The sequence below is a fragment of the Mustela putorius genome, unplaced genomic scaffold, assembly GCF_011764305.1.
Source record: "Mustela putorius furo isolate JIRA1106 unplaced genomic scaffold, ASM1176430v1.1 tig00000813_pilon_pilon_pilon, whole genome shotgun sequence".
Classification (NCBI taxonomy): Eukaryota; Metazoa; Chordata; class Mammalia; order Carnivora; family Mustelidae; genus Mustela; species Mustela putorius.
In genome coordinates this window covers 5830721-5847591 of record NW_025421485.1, presented here as the reverse complement: position 1 = coordinate 5847591, position 16871 = coordinate 5830721, and the positions used below count along the sequence as shown (strand labels likewise).

Here is a 16871-nt window from a genome sequence, read left to right as displayed (position 1 = left end):
AACGCTTCAGTATGGTTCTTCTGGGGGAGTTCCCCAGAGGCAGGTCCCTGAGGGCAGGGGTCACACCAGGGCACTGCTGACTGCCGGGCCAGCTGCCGGGGGTTAGGGATGCTGCGGGCTCGCCCACCTGGGACTGGCCTCCGAATGCCCCAGCCCGCCCCGCCTCAACACTCAGCTGTTCCCAGAGTTCACTGTCGCCCAAATTCTCAGAGGAACTGAGCCCGAAGCACCTGCTGCACACACGGCTCCAGCCGCCGCCCTGCACTAGCCCGGCGTGGAACAGATGACAGCGGGCAAGGCAGGACGCGGAGCCCTTAAATCTAGGCCTGGCTTCCAGCCCAGCTGCCCCCACACATTCCGTGGTCAGCGACCAGGCACCAGCCTCCCGCCTATCTAGCGGCTTTGCTCCAAGACCCAGGGTCAGGCCTCGGTGCACAGCAGCAACTCTCAAGGCAAACAAAGCAGACTGGCCTCGCGGTCAAACAATGGTAACGGGGGAGCGGGGGTGGGGGGCACTCTCGGCTGCCACCACGCGCACCACCGGGACGAGCTGCTCAGGGAGGCCCCGGCAAGACCAGAGCGGAGCAGAGGAGTAACGCCTTATGACGGAGCTGCGCCCAAATGTTCCAAGTGCTCACGTGAGGAGGCATGCCCAAGAGTTCCAGAACACAAGTCTGCAAGCCTGGATCTGATTTCTCGTCTCAACAGCAGACAAGTCACCTTTTTCCCACAGAAGCCAGGTGAATGAAGTTGTAAGAGTTGTTTAAAGTCTCCAAGTTGATGAATCACATGGAGTTCACGGGGGAAAGCCCAATGCACCTCGTTAGTGGTTAGTCGTTTCGAAGGAAGATAATAAAGATTGCTCCCTCTTACCAGACGGGGGGCTGTGAACACCCGAAGCAATAAAGCAAACAAAAACCACTTGGTAGAGGGGCGCCGTCTGCGGCATGCTGAGGTTTGATATTTGCTCTAACAAAGCCTGAAACGCTCTTGTTTCAAAGCTTCACTCGGAGGCCCTAGGCAAGTCCAGTGAAACAGTCTCCCGGGCTCAGAAGTATAACATTCCTCCAATTACACACGAGAACATATATCCACATACAAAAAGCATAATTCTTTTTAAAAAACGATTAGCTAAACTTCTCACAAAATAAGCTTTCCCAAGGGGGCGCCTAGGTGGCTCAGTGGGTTAAAGCCTCTGCCTTTGGCTCAGGTCATGATTCCTTGGTCCTGGGATCGAGCCCCGCATCGGGCTCTCTGCTTGGCAGGGAGCCTGCTTCCTCCTCTCTCTCTGCCTGCCTCTCTGCCTACTTGTGATCTCTGTCTGTCAAATAAATAAATAAAATCTTTTAATAAATAAATAAGCTTTCCCAGGGAATAACACCAAAAAATGTCACTGGAAACATCAGGTCAGATCTTGCTAAGAACCAATTTTATCTTTTCCAAAAGTTGTAAGATTGCAATTGCTCAAAATTCTAATAAAATGTCTCATTATCTACAAGTTGGTGACTTACCACGCAATGGACAAGAATGCTGAAGGGGATCCAAAATATCAAGGAGAAAACCAGGACGGAACCTACGATGTTGTCTGCTAAAAATTTCCCTGTGAACAATTCCAAACAGTCAGTGTTCTGATCAAGTACTTTAGACACAAAATTAAATCTCTTAGTAGATTACCATGGTGTCAAATGCGACAAACTGCCGGCCAGGTGGCACTACGAAGGCAGCCCAAGAGGCGTCAGTGTCCCCTGTGCCAGCCCACACCATCCCCCGAGCTACGAACACTCCTCCGGACAGAGCCCCGAGACCCTCGTGCAGGAAAGACTGCATCACATGGTGCTCAACACGACCCCTGAGTGCTGGTGTCAGGGACCAAGCACACGGAAGGCTACTGCTTGCAACAATGCATGACAGGACAAAGTCACTGTCATCCGGGTACTATTTTTCTGACAGTGAATTCCAACCCTGCAAAACAGAATATGTTGCTGCTTCTGCAAAACCTGAGGCCCAGTTTTTGTCTGTCTTGAGGCTCACATGAAACTGGATTCAGATTTACCACCTACAGGACTGAACCAGGCTTACGGTTCCAGTGTCCACTTCTTAAAGATGCCAGAATTTCAACAACGTGTGGACTTCCCTTGTCTGAAAACCTGCGCATCCGCACGCCACAGCGGGAGAGCCGGGTGTGTGCTTCATCTCAACTGACAAAGCTGCGTCAGCAAACGCCGTGAATATTTCCATCCGCTTCAGGATCCGACGTATTAACCCAACAGCACACTTTCCTCGTGTCATCACCAAACTCTGCTCAATTCCAAGCAAACAGATGCCGGGGAAATCACCTACCAAAAGTATTGATGCTCAGCTGGTCGATGAAGTCCCAAAACCGCTCGATGACGTCCTGTACTCGCTTCTCACACTTGCCCTGTGAACACAGAACACAGCAGTGCCCGAAAAGGACTGCGTCAGGAGCGGCACAAGGGATGGACATGTAAGGCTTCAGGAAATCAGAGCTGCAGGGGCCCAGTTTTGGACACAGGGAACTAACGCAGCAGGAGACACTTGTCACTTCCACTTCCACAATCAGCCCATTTTTATAAGTGAATTTAGAATTCCCAGGAAACAAAACTTGAGAAAACCAATTTTGTTTAAGACAGGGCCCTCTAGCAAGGGCTGCACTGACCACACACACACACGCGCGCGCGCGAACACACGCACCAGGAGAAACCTAACCAGACGGCCTGGGAAGCCGGCCTAACCCCTTTAAATCCACGCCTGTGACTCCATGGGAATGAAATGTGTTTCACTGGAGGGTAAGAGGGCCTGAGGAGGTGCATCGAGCCACTCTGGGTCTTTCTTCTATCAGCACTGGTTTTAAATCAAAACTTGCAATTTCACAATCTTAGTCAATTATATAATTAATCTAGAAAACCAAGTGATTAACACACACGGCCTAAAATGAGCCGACTCTACTAGAAAAGCTCCCTCCCCCGCAGTCCCTGGATTCAAGGTCCCCTGCTCGGGACAGAGCGTGCTCCAGCTCCCAGAGAGCACCGGCGCCTCACCTCGCGTCATCCCCATGGCCTGCCCGGACAGCCGAGAGCAGGCAGTGGGTGACAAGGCACAGCAGGACTCTCTCCCCTGGCAAAATCAAGTCCTCATAGTATCAAAACTGCCCGTCTGGCTGTCACAGAAAAAGCTGTATGGAAGTAAATACTCACATTCATGTCACAGAAGCCCACCGTACAGGGCTTCCCTTTCCTCAAGAATAAATTCTTCTGTTCGGCGTCAACGTAGGGCACACACCGGCCCGAGGGGTCCCTGCAGCACACCTTGCACGAGTGGTCAGTTTCTGGAACGGAACCGGGGAGCTCATGGGCAGCCGGACCGCGGACTCGCTCCTGCTCCCCTCCTCTCCTCCCCACCCCGCTCCCCACGGGGAAGGAAATGCTGTGTTTTCCAACAGTGAACTAGCCTTCGTGCACCCCGAAGACTAACTTCTGAGTTCAGGCTCCTCAGTCCTCAGGCCACAAGACAAGAACAATTTACACCAAAGAGCCTGCCTTAACGGAGTAAAAGCCGAAAGATTCTCCTTCAGATCCTGTATGATTCTCAAAGTTTCTCTTCATCCCAACATTCTTGTTACACTGCTGACTTCAACCCTCGGTGTCGCCGTTTCAAAAACACCCCGAGAGAACCAAGCCTCCAGCGAGAGCCAGTACCACTGTGACACAACAGCTGGGTGCGGGCCACAGGGAGCTACGGGGTGACATGAGCGCAGGGGCTGAAGCTCCGTCTACACCTACTGCCCACAGCATGTGGGTCGCGGAACCAACTAGGCCCACACAGGCCATGTGGCACACACACCAACAGCAAAAATGGCCAAAATGTCAACTGGCAACGCAACTCGGGACAGTATGTGACCCAGAGGAATCCCTGGTCACTTACGTGGGAGAACCTGGAATCAACTAGAACACAAAACCCAGCAAAAGCACTCGAATGGGAAAAGAGACATACATTTCCATCATTCGTCCAGTGGTCAAGCATTTCCTGGGCGTTTACTATGGGTCTCTCCAGGCATCCCAGGTCCCCTGCCACTCCCTCGGGAAATGACTGGCTTGGAATCTACCGTGTGTCATCCCCGGTGTTTACTGCTGCTTCCCCAGAAGAGTCGCTCCCCACACCGTGTGCCTGGGGGTTCCCAGCCCACTGGCTCCGACTTCTGCATGGTTTTGAAAGCAACAGGAAGCCTGGAACCCAGTCGGTCCCTTCTCAGGCTCGGGAGTTCCAAAAATAGAAGGTGGAAACCTGAGGACAAGTGTCTAAGAAGCCGGCGTGATGTCGCCAACCATCGCTAAGCGAGGCCCCTCCCCCAGACATCAGGCAGGGAGCAGAAGGCAGCAGGCTCAGCCCTGGTGACGAGAGCAAACACCCTAACGGGCAGGGTCAGACCCTGGGACCGGCTCCCTCTGGCCGAGTCCCAAGGAGCAGGAGTCCCCGGCCGGTGGCCGCAGCGGGCTCCTGCCGCGCTCACGCGGGGTACCACATGGCGGCGGGCGCAGCCAGGACACTCCTCCACCCACGCGCTCAGCCGCACCCCCCCCCCCCACCCCTAAGCCTGCCACTCGGCCTGAACGTGGAGCAGGAAGCACGGCGACAGGCGACAGGCGGCTCTCACGGTCAAGTCAGCGACCAGACGCGGAGCTGGAGGGCGCCCCCGGAACCCGCTGCCCCGCCCCGGCCCCGGCTGGGATCTCACCACCACCGTGGCCCTGCAGGTGGGCCCGGCAGGCACGACCGGCTCCGCTCCGTCTGCAAGGACACGGCACGGACGTGCACTCACCGTTACACGCGCAGGACTCCCGCTGCTGCTCCCGCTCACAGAAGGGGACACACTTCCCATCTTTACACTTGCCGAGATCCAAGCACACTGTGTCGTCTGCGGCGTTGCCGGGCGGGGGACACTCACTGCTGTTACCTGCAAGCACGCGGGAAGCACACAGGTCGCCGTGAGTCACGCGGCAGCAGCCGGCCTCGGGTGCCCACAGAAGTTGGCACCGCGCTTCACAAAGGGCACAAAGTGGCCCGGGGGCAGGACGCCAGCGGCCCGGGCCCAGCCGGCCAACGAGCCGCGAGCACCTGGCTGCGCGCCCAGCGCCATGCACCCAGCGCCATGCGGTGCGCACCCCGGCGCTCCCACCCCGCCCCTCAGCCACTATTTAACAACTTGCTTTTACCTTTCCCTTGTGAAACGGAACTACAGGTAACAGGACACACACACAGGAGCACAGACGCACCGCGGAGCAGACGTCAGGGCCGCCACGGCCTGAGAAGCAAGCTCTGCGGGAGGCTCACGGCAGCGGCCAGCCGGGCCCTTCCAACCTCACCAGCGGCCACCCCCGAGCCCTCGGCCGGCCTCCAGTGTCTTCCCCTCTCCAAGGTCTCTCCCTCGGAACTGTAACATATGCTGTTCAGTCTACCCGGAATGTTCTCGTTTCTGCCCTGGAGGGCCCTGGCGGGCTTTTTCTCACCCTCAGATCTGGCTCCAAGACCTCCCTCAGACCTCCCGCGGCCCTACGTTCACCCACTGCTTCCTTCCCTACAGCTGCTTCTCTACTTCAAGCGCACGTTTTGCAATTTATGGCTTTTTTTTTTTTTTTTAAGTAGGCTCCACACCCAGTGGGCAACCCAAAGTAGGGCTCAAACCCACGACCCTGAGATGAAGACCTAAGCTGAAGGGCACAGCATGGTGGTTCAGTTGGCTAAGCGTCTGCCTTCATTCAGCTCAGGTCACGGTCCCAGAGTCCTGAGATCAAACCCCTCACTGGGCTCCTTGCTCAGTGGGGAGCCTGCTTCTCCCTCTCTCGCTCCCTCTGCTTGTGTGCTCGCCCGCTCTCTCTCTGTCTAATAAATAATAAAGAAATAAAATGACCTGAGCTGAAATCAAGAGTCAGGCACTCATCTGACTGAGCCACCCAGGCGCCCCTCAGTTGACGTCTATGTGAGGATGTGGTTTCGGTTCAGACTGGTGAGCTCCACGAGAGCAAAGATCAAAACTAGGAATAAATCAACTTACGTCTAATCCCTATCACACGCCGTAAGTACCCCACAAGTATTTCTTAAATGAATTAATGATTCTTCCAAACAAAAGAAAAGCCACAGAAGGATGTTAAATTCAAGGGAGAGGATGGGGTGAGGGGCTCCTTCTAGAAAGCGAGCAGCACACGCAGTTAAACATGACCGCATGCGGACGGCAGACGGTGGCCAGAGCCAGAGGCCTGGCCCTTCCCCTGACAAGTGGGACCATAGCCCAGAGTCCGGAAGAACTGAGGACTTGCAAGTCAGTGGAGTGGTGACAGGAAACTCAGAGGAACCTGTCCTGTCTCAAACAAAAGAAGCCCTCCACGAAGTACCCAGTACACACTGACGCGGGCACATCACCTGTGCCTCTGGTCTGACGAAACCGTTTATGCTGCTGGGCACTCGGGGTCCACAGGACGGACACGCAACAAGCGTGCGGCTGCTGAACGGAGGCCATGCGGACAGGGCAGCCTGTCAGTGACAGGGAGACCACACCCCCCGGTATTTTCAGTGCGTGCTGCTGCCCTGAACACACACGTGCAAAATGTCCTACAAGTATCCACTGCGCACGTGTTCTCAGCAGACTAACGTCAGGGCACCAGACGCAGAGGACAAGCATTAAACACACAGAGCCACCTAGTCCCCAGGCTCCCGAGGCTCTGGGTGCATCGGATCCCACGGGTAGACAGAGCAGGTGGCACAGGTCACTGCGCCTGTCCTCAAAGCTGCTGGGGCCCTGGGCCTGGAGGAATGCGGCGGAGGGACCAACAACGTCCATTTCGAGCGAGGGCCCGCGATGACACCGCATACCGCTAGCGCGACAGCCCCAAGGCTCCTCAAACGAGGGTACGGTTACTATCCGACCCAGCGACTCCACTCCTGGGTCTCGACTGGGGAACAACAGACACACAACCACACAAAATCTTGTACAGAAATATCCACAGCGGTGTTAGTCCTCAGAAAGCGGAAATAATCCCAAAGTGCATCAACTGATGAACAAAAGAAACAAAATGCGGCACAGAGGAACACAACGGGCGATCCCTCAGTGACAAGGACAGATGATGACGGCTTCATGCTATGACACGAGGAGTCCCAAAAACCTGATTCCGAATGAAAGAAGACAGCTGCAAACGGCCATGTATTGTAGGATTCTGTTTATATGAAATGTCCAGAACAGGCAAATACACAGAGACAAAAAGATCACTGGTTTTCTGGGGCTGGCAGGGAATGAGGACATTCAGTGATGGCTACGGGACACAGGTTTCTCTTTAAGGTGATGGAAACGTTCTGACACTGACCGCCGGCAGCTGCACAAATGCAAACACCTTAAAAACCACTAACTGTACACTTTAAATGGGTGAACAGGGCATCTGGGGGGCTCAGTGGGTTAAGCATCTGCCTTTGGCTCAGGTCATGATCCTAGGGTCCTGGGATGGAGCCCCACATCGGGCTCTCTGCTCGGCAGGGAGTCTGCTTCTCCCTCTGCCTGCCGCTCCCTTTACTTGTTCTCTCTGACAAATACATAAAAATAAAATCTTTAAAAAGAAAAATTAAAGTTTCTGTTCCAAGATGGAAGGTATATGCAACTTATAAACCAATCAAATTATCATACAATGACTCCTCTAAGTCAATAATATCAAAAAGACATGAAACCCAAATTTTTAAAAATGAACCATATAGGGGCACCCTGATGTCTCAGTTATTAGAGCATGCGACTTTTTAGGTTTATTTAATAGGAAGAGAGAGCAAGAGCTCACAAGAGGTGATCAGGGAAAGGGGCAGAGGGAGAGGGACAGAATCTCAGAATTCCCGCTGAGCACAGAGCCCAACATGGGTCTTGATTCCACAACCCAAAGACTGTGACCTGAGCCAAAACCAAGAGCTGGACTGCTTAAGTGCCCCAAAACATGCAACTCTTAACCTCAGGGTTGTGAGTTCAAGCCCCATGTTGGGCATGAAGAATACTTTAAAAAAATTTTAAAAAGGACCAAATATATGAATTGGCTATTGACAAAAGGAAAACTTTGCATAGCTAACAGATAAAAGGAGACACAGGTACCTTCAAGAAACATGCAAATATGGATGAGAGATCACTTTATACTCATCAGATTGGCAAAAAACAGAAGACCATCTGAGTAACAGCAAGGGTTGATGAGGACACTGGGACACAGGAATCCACACATACTACAGGTGCATCATGACTGTTCTAGCGAAATCGACACGGGGCCACTTCCTATGACCAAGCAACTCTGTTCCTCCACGTGCAGCCAGGAAACCCTTACAGCACCTGGGAGACAGGTGGGAGACATCTGTCGAACTCCTATCTGCGGTACCCTCAAGATGAAGGCAGTCCAAGCCACCACTTAGTGAACAGGTGAGTACGATACCCTAGAGCACACAAGTAAACTCAGCAGGGGTCCAAGCAATGACCATGTACAGACACAGATACACACACCACAGATGGCATGACAGAGATACTTCATAAAAACTGACACTGAGTTTAAAAAAAGATCTAAAGTGGAGTATTATCCTGGCATGTTAAAAACCCATATATACACAAACTAACACGATATTATCGTCAAGGAAATACACATACCCAGGCAAATATTAGACGCATTACAGCACTGCCCGTGAGAGGAGGAGGTGATGGGAATGAAGCGGACACAATAAGCAAGCAAGCACAACGGGCCTGGCGCCGGCCACTGGTAAGTGCATCTCAAATGAAGGAGTATGGTTCTGAAGGCTGTTTTCCTCTGAACGAAATACAGTGTTGTTTCAAACATACACATGCTCACCTGCGCAAAAGCATCCCAAGAGAACCAGCAGAAGGACTCACCTGTGCAGTAAGACACGCCTTTGCAAGTAGCATTGATCGCCTCTTGGCACTTCTTCTGGGCAGTCTCGAACTGACAGTTTTTACAGCAAGGGCTGTTCCTGTCACTGCAGAGGCAGAGCAGACAGAACAGTTCCAGTCGAATGTCAGCCCCACAGCAAACACTACGGTCATGTCAGCGGGCCCTGCAGATGGCGGGGAAGGCCCCTCGGCTGGGCCGCCCGATCCTGCAAAGTCATCCTTCCCGGGCGCTGGCCCGCCTGCACACACTGTCTGCCCTTCCTGCGGGGGCATCAAGCAGGAGCACAGAGAAGTCCGAGGGGACTCGACCTCGGAACATCTTGGTGTCCTTGGTTTTCATTAACTTGATACAGTAATTTTAAAAAAAAGGAAGACCTATGCCTGCAAGGCCATCAGCGGGAGGAAACGAGGCAGCCGGAATCCAAGTCCCAGCAGGATTTCTGCTGCAGTAAGCACCGTACATCGTTCACATCTGCTACTCACCACCAACTCGACGTCTCCTCCTCTATGCTAAGCCAGGCACCCGTCGCAACATGCAAACACAGTACCTTCTAATTTGTAACCTGCTTCCTCTGCATTTAGTGTATGCCACTGAACACAGTCTTCCACACGGTTTTATTGCATAGAAACACAACAATTTAGATCTCAGGACTGTCACCTGGGTCTAATATCTTGTTACTCTAAAATAATGCAGCAGGGCCCCTGGGTGGCTCAGTTGTTAAGTGTCTGCCTTTGGCTCAGGTCATGATCCCAGGGTCCTGGGATCAAGCCCTGCATCCGGCTCCCTGCTCAGCGGGAAGCCTGCTTCTCCCTCTCCCACTCCCCCTGCTTGTGCTCCCTCGCTCACTGTGTCTCTGTCAAATAAGTAAAATCTTAAAAAAAAAAGAAGCAGAATGCAGCTGTGAACACCCTCATTTAATCACCTCTCTCGTTTCCTTAAAAAAGACTCTCTTGAGCTATGGGATCCTGAATCAAAAAGTCTACAAGATTAGAGATTTTGTGACCCAAAGTCATACTGCCTCCCAGAAAGCAGATTCCTTGCTGTTAAGGAGGAAAGGACACAATGGCGCCCCTGAGCCTCCCCCCCCCCCGCCCCGGGCCACGGCCGCCCGCGCTCACCTGCACTGCACGCCGGCCCTCAGCATGCAGTCGCTGCTGCAGCACGTGTCGTTGTTCAGGTACATGATGCCGGGGTCGCACTCCTCTCCTTCGTCCACCCTGGAGTTCCCACACACTTTGTTGCTTCGCTCTTGAAAACACTCCTGGGACTTACTCTCGATGGTCTTGTAGATGGACTGCTTACTGCAGTTCGAGAACATCTTACAAGAGGAAGGGCCACAAAGGAACCAAAATGACACCACGTCATTCCCAAGCAGTGTTTGTGTTTCTTCTCTGGAGACAAACTCTCACTGTAAGAGCCACATGCAGAGCCACCTCGAAGGTCTGCCACATTCCACCACGGTCACCTCAGACAGCCGGCTACGTGGAATCAAGCGGTCCCCCTTGGCTGGGTGCACTAAAGCTGGCGTGCGTCTGGTTAGGAGCCCGACTTCTCCCCAGGCAGGCCGTACAAAGACGGAGAGCGCACATCCCGGCCAGAACCAACCAGAGGGCTGACGCTCTGACCCCCACCCCCCAAACTGCCCGCTGGCACCCAGCGCCGCGGCAGTGACCGGGGGAACACGGCACACGCCGCCATCTTCCTGCACAGGATGACTCAGAAAGGCAAAATGGAGTCTATCTCTGATTTACCTCCTTTTCCAGGGCTGTGTATACCAATGACCCATGTTTCAGGTTTTTAAAGAGATGAGCATAATAAGAGGTAGGATATTACATACAGTCTATTAAACGATAAAAATCCAAATTGTTACCTAAACATTCACATGGGTCTCCAGGATTTTAAGTTTGAGATTTTTACAGGTGACCAATGTTCCACAGGAAGCCTCTACCCTCACTTCTCTACTTGCAATACAGAACCAGGGAAATGGCTTCCTTATAAATCTGGGTTTTTTTTACCAGGAGCTCTGAAATGGGAGTCCATTTCCCAAACCATCTGCAATTAGCAAGAAAGGGAGTAAGAGATTGAAGGAAAACCTGTGCAGGGATTCCTCAAGACAGCGTCTCCACAACTATTGCACAGTTGCTAAAATGGCTTCCCTTTTGCCCCAGATGACAGCCATGGAGCCCCTGAGGAGCGGAGGGCACAGGACCCTCCCAAGGGAATAGTGATCACTGAATCAGATACTGAAAGGATTATTTTTAGAATGATATCCAAGACCTTATCACCCTTAACAGAAATATTAACCAGATCTTTGTTTTGCTTTTTTTTTTTTTTTTTTTTTTTTTTTAAGGATCTTCCTATTTATTCTATGGTGAAGATATTTAAGGGGTCTGGTTATTTCAGTCTAGGCCTCGGGCAGTTAGAATTTGCTAGGTTTACTCACGAGTACTGCAGATTCGCGAACTCAGTTTTAGCAGTGCACGCATGTGAGACCAGATGCTAGGCAATCAAATTCACACTGAAGCAGGAAGCAGCCTCCTCACTAACCTGCCACAGCTACACTCCGAGGGCCGGGGCCCTTGGGCTAAGAGCTCAGAGAACAATTTTCATGCTGCCTGAAGACCTCTGGCCTTCTGTTTGCACCCTTCCCACACCCTCTCCTCTTGTGCCAACAAACCCTCCTACGAACTCACCCCCCTTGTGCCACGTGAGCACAGTGAGGCCTGAGGCCTCAGCAGCTTGCCTGTGCGAGGTGCCAGGCCCTGTCTTTTGAGGTCAAGGAAACGGGAGCACTTTTTACCTAGCTACAAACATTTTTATTAAGAAATTCAATTAAAATGTAGATTAGAAGACACCCAGTATCTTTTTTCCTTTTTAAAAAAATTTTTTTTTTAGATTTTATTTATTTATTTGACAGAGATTACAAGTAGACAGAGAGGCAGGCAGGGGGTGGGTGGGGGAAGCAGGCTCCCTGCTGAACAGAGAGCCCGGATGCGATGCGGGACTCCATCCCAGGACCCTGAGATCATGACCTGAGCCGAAGGCAGAGGCTTTAACCCACTGAGCCACCCAGGCGACCCACCCAGTATCTTTTTATAAGAGGATCACTCTTGGGAAAACCAAACTAACAGAAAATACACTAAACATGATGTGCTTAGGACAAAATAAATAAATGGATAAATTGTTCTTATTTGATAAACTAGCACCTTCTTTTCTTGTCCCTCACTTTTCATCTAGGTTAGCTCCCCATCCAACATGGGGCTTGGACTCACAACCCTGAGATCAAGAGTCATATGCTCTACTGACCGAACCAGCCAGGTGCCCCGAGAGTTGCCTGTGTTTTTTCGTTGTTTTTTTTTTTTTTTTTAAAAAAAAAAAAAGCTCTATGCCCAATGTGGATGACTAGCACTTCTTGAATTTTTTTTTTTTTTTAAGATTTTATTGATCTGTTTGAGAGAGTGAGTTAGAGAGAGAGAGAGAGAGAGCATAAGTAGGGAGGGGCAGAGAGAGAAGCAGAATCTTCACTGAGCAGGGAGCCCAATATGGGGCTCAGTCCCAGGACTCCAGGGGATCATGACCTGAGCCAAAAGAAGATGCTTAACTGACTGAGCCACCGAGGTGCCCCTACTTCCCTAAATTAAAAAAAAAAGTCTCTAGCCAGGCACTATTCTCCTTAGAAGTCATTACAAGGCCATGGAAGAGCTAGAGCTCTCGGGGAAATTTCACAAGGAGAACTTGTAGAGTACAAGTCTACAAAGGAAGACAATTTCCCCCAAAGTACTCAAACCATCCTCAGTAACAAAGAAGCAAATGACTAGAGAGTGTACTGTCCAAACTACAGCCAGGAGCCAAATGTGGCTATTTCAATTTCTTCGTCCTCACCACATACTTCAGACTTTTTATTATAGAAATGTTCACACAGCTGCAAAGTAGACACAATGGTATCATGAATGCCCACATGCTCCTCCCCAGCTTCAACAACCATCACCTTACGGCTTCCCCCTCCTCTGCGCCCTCACCACCTCCGCTCACGCTGGGTTGTTGTTGTTCTTTGTTTCTTAATAGCTTTATTTAAGGCATATTTTATATATCACAAAATTTACCCATTTCAAGTGTCCACGTCAGTGATTTCCAATAACTTTACCAAGCAGGGCAGCCATCACCACAAATCAGCTTGTGGACATGTTCTTGTCCCAGGAAGGTCCCTCATGTCCTTTTACAGTTAATTCCCATTCCCAGCTCCAGCCCTAGGCAATCACTATTGAATTTAAATAAAACAGAAGTTAGAAAGAATAATAAAATAAACAGAATTTAAAATTCGGTTACTTGGTCTCTCCGGTCACATCTGGAGTGCTCAACGGGCACCTATGGCTAGTGCTGCTGTATTAACACAGAATGTTTCCGTCATCCCAGAACCTTCTACTGAACAGCGCTAAGTACAATGTACACGATTAGAAATGCAGAGAGGGCGGTTGGCTGGCTCAGTCAGTTAAGCATCTCTTGTCTTGCTTTGGCTCAGGTTGTGATCTCAGGGTGGTAAGATCGGGCCCTGTGCTGGGCTCCACAGGAAGTCTGTTTGAGATTCTCTCTCTCCCTCTGCCTCTGTCCTTCGTCCCCCTGGAGCACGCATTCTCTCTTTAAAAATAAGTAAATCAGGGACACCTCGGTGGCTCAGTTGGTTAAGCAGCTGCCTTCAGCTTAGGTCATAATCCCAGGGTCCTAGGACTGGGTCCCGCATTGGGCTCCTTGCTCAGCGGGGAGCCTGCTTCTCCCTCTGCCTACTCTGACTGCTATTCCCCCTGCTTGCGCTCACTCTCTCTGATAAATAAATAAAACCTTTTTAAAAAATTAAAATTAAAAAAAAATAAATCAATCATTAAAAAAAAAAAATAAAATGCAGAGACAAAGCTGAGAAACAGAGGACGTGGCAAGTCGGAGGAACAGTGCGACAGGGAGGGCAGCACGCCTGGGGCACAAGCTGTCCGGCAGAGGAAATATGGAGCTTAAGGTGCAAAAAACAAGAGAGGAAGAGAGCGTTTATACGTAAGAGCCAAGGAAAAAGATGACAAAAAGAACAGAAGAAAGAAACTTCCAAAAGCAGGGTCAGGGCCAGGGAAACGCAAAAATAATCCCTTCGTCTACCTCCCTGCCAGGCTTTAAATTACAGCCAGGGTCTGGCTCCAAAACGGAAGCAGGAGAAATACTTCACCATCTTTCCCAGTTAGAGCCAGCCCTCTCTAACTCGGCACCACCGCCAGTGTGTTCTCCTCCTGACGCTTTGTGCCGCCTAACGAGTGAAATGCACAAAACAGACACCTGTGAACACCTGCAGGCCAGAAATCTAAGAGTCAGTCATAGCCAGGCTTACTTTCTCCCGTGGGATTAGTATACTCTCAGAAACCCCTGGCAGTAAACTTCATTTATTTATTCAACAAATATACTACATGCCAGGTCCCCCTGCTAGGCACTAGAGACAGAGCTGTGAACAAGACAAGCATGGGCCTTTCCCAAAGGGGTTTATAATCTGGCAAATTATGTATTTTGTTGCAAAAGTTGATGAAAACATGCAAATTAAGTAGAGTTAAAAGGAACAACAGCTTGTATAAGAAATGACATGAAATTTTGGGGGAGCCTGACTTAAGTCAGTTGATTAAATGTCTGCCTCTGGCTCAGGTCATGATCCTGGGGTCTGGGGACTGAGTCCCCACTCTCCCTCTACCCCCAGTGCTCCCTCTGCTTGTGCTTTCTCGCTCTGTCAAATAAATAAAATCTTTAAAAAAAAGAGATGACATGAAACTTTTAACCTGCACCAGACCCTATCATCCAAACCTCTAACATGAGCCACTACTATCACTAATTTTCCATATAGTCCCATCAACACAATTAACTTTGATAACAGTCCAAATGATAACTTAAACCAGATTCGATGCACCACACCTCACTCTAAAGCACACAACCAAGTTTGAGGGTACTTTGTAATTCACAATCCCATCCCTGGAATGGAAGGCTCTTCTGAGCTCTCATTATAATTAAACGGAATAGCCTCTTTCCTTCCTAACCCAAAAAAGCTCCAGAAGATACATACCTTATTGTTCTCATGATCTCCACTCACGGCGATGGGATACATAACGTATTTTCCTCCCTGGTCCTCATTTGGGGCACATTCTGCTAGGCCATCCGGATCATGCTCTGCTCCAAAATTGTGTCCCAATTCATGAGTTGTTACCAGGTCAGCTTCCTTAAATGATCGTGCAAAGAAAACGCTATGACTTAATATCCAACCATCCGCTACTGTGGCCAGTGAGGCCCTGCTTTTCTTAAATGGGGTACTGATGAACCAGATCAACAACAGAACAGCAGCAGGACTGTGGGAGTTCGGTGTGTCCAGACTGAAGGGCCCCGCACAGTGGGATAAAAAACCTACAGCACGTATAACATTGGAGCCAAACTACCAGTGTGTCAGAAACTAGAATTTCCCATCAATGCCCATTCTCCCCTTCTTCCTTCCTTAAAAAATCCTAATCCTGCTCAGGTTGGCAGTGTACTGTTAAAATATCCCCTTCTCGTATTTCTTTGAAGGTAGGTCAGGCTGTCCAGTGAGATAGAAACAGAGGGGGTGGGACTTCAAGAGTTTTTTTCTTTTACAAGGGACAGATGAGGCTCTGTCCTCCTTTTTGCAACACAGAAGAGAACCATCTTGTGAGCAGAGGATATGCATGAGGACAAAGGCCTGTGCTCAGAGGGGCTGAGTGAAAACCGGGAAGATCCTGGTTCCCCAAGGGAGCATCTCTAAGCTGCTTCAGCATCCACAGGACGCTGCCATGACCCTGTGGTTGACTGAAGCAAATACACCTCTTAGAAGTCACTGTTTGTTGGATTTTCAGTTTATGAATTTGCTGGAATGTGCCTAACACATTCCTAATGGATGTATCTGGGCAAAAACAAGATCCTAAAATTTTCTAAAGGAAAATCAGGTCACATACAAAGGATGAGAAAACAGAGTGATTTCAGATTCTAAGGGTAACACAAAACACTAGAAGACAATAATGCAGCAATGCCTGCAAATGCTGAAAAAATTTAATTATCAATCAAATTTAAGTGTAGGGTAAAGACATTTCAGATATGTAAAAATCTCAATTTGCCTCTCATGTATCCTTTTCTTAGGAAACTCCTGGAAGATATGCTATACCAAAACGACGGTATAAATCAAGAAAGAGCATGAGCAGGGGCTCGTGGGTGGCTCAGTCAGTGAAGCATCTGCCTTCAGCCCAGGTCATGGTCCAAGAGTCCCAGCATCAAGCCCCGCGTCAGGCTCCCTGCTTGGTGGGGAGTCTGCTTCTCCCTCTGACCCTCCTCTCCACTCCCCCCACTCCATCTTCGTGCTATCTCCCTCTCAATCTCTCAAATAAATAAATATCTTAAGATAAGAAAAAGAAAGAACATGAGGTCCGGAAACGAGAGAGTCTGGGAAGTCTTTTAACGACAGCGACACTGCAGGACTGGGAACTGAGCAGCCCAAAGAAAGCACAGGACGAAGGGCTCCAGGAGGGGTGACTTCACGAAAAACAAGGACCCTGACCAGTCTCCAAAGAAATCTCACAGGTAGCTTTTTATCTTTTTCTTTATATTTTTTTATTTTCACATTTCCCACCAAAACACATGTGTTTTTTTAAGCAGAAGCGAACAGAAGTATATACCACTTTTTAAAAAGATACCTACATAAATATATACAGCTAAGGTTCTACTAAAACAAACTCAAAATCTATCCTTTTAAAAAATAAGAGAACATACCTTTGTAAGGATGGTTTTACCATAATTTTTTGTGCTGGTCAAGCCACTATTCAAATAGATATTCTTCTTTCCAATTGGACTATAATACGCTAGAGGACAAAGGAAACGGAGACGAATTGCTTATCGAACACAGGATAACAATATAATCTA

The 16871-nt window shown here is 49.9% G+C and overlaps 1 protein-coding gene across 3 annotated transcripts in view; it reads right to left on the bottom strand.

Annotated features, from left to right (window-relative positions):
- Positions 1 to 16871, bottom strand: part of ADAM17 (ADAM metallopeptidase domain 17) — a 53070-nt gene that overhangs the window by 2680 nt on the left and 33519 nt on the right. For all 3 annotated transcript variants that reach the window (XM_045084897.1, XM_045084898.1, XM_045084899.1), the window contains 8 exons: positions 16722 to 16810; positions 15016 to 15168; positions 10049 to 10248; positions 8912 to 9015; positions 4838 to 4972; positions 3216 to 3346; positions 2341 to 2419; positions 1512 to 1600 (listed from right to left, as the gene is read on the bottom strand). In XM_045084897.1, the coding sequence (XP_044940832.1) occupies positions 1512 to 1600; positions 2341 to 2419; positions 3216 to 3346; positions 4838 to 4972; positions 8912 to 9015; positions 10049 to 10248; positions 15016 to 15168; positions 16722 to 16810 (980 nt within the window). The remainder of the gene's footprint in view (positions 1 to 1511; positions 1601 to 2340; positions 2420 to 3215; positions 3347 to 4837; positions 4973 to 8911; positions 9016 to 10048; positions 10249 to 15015; positions 15169 to 16721; positions 16811 to 16871) is intronic.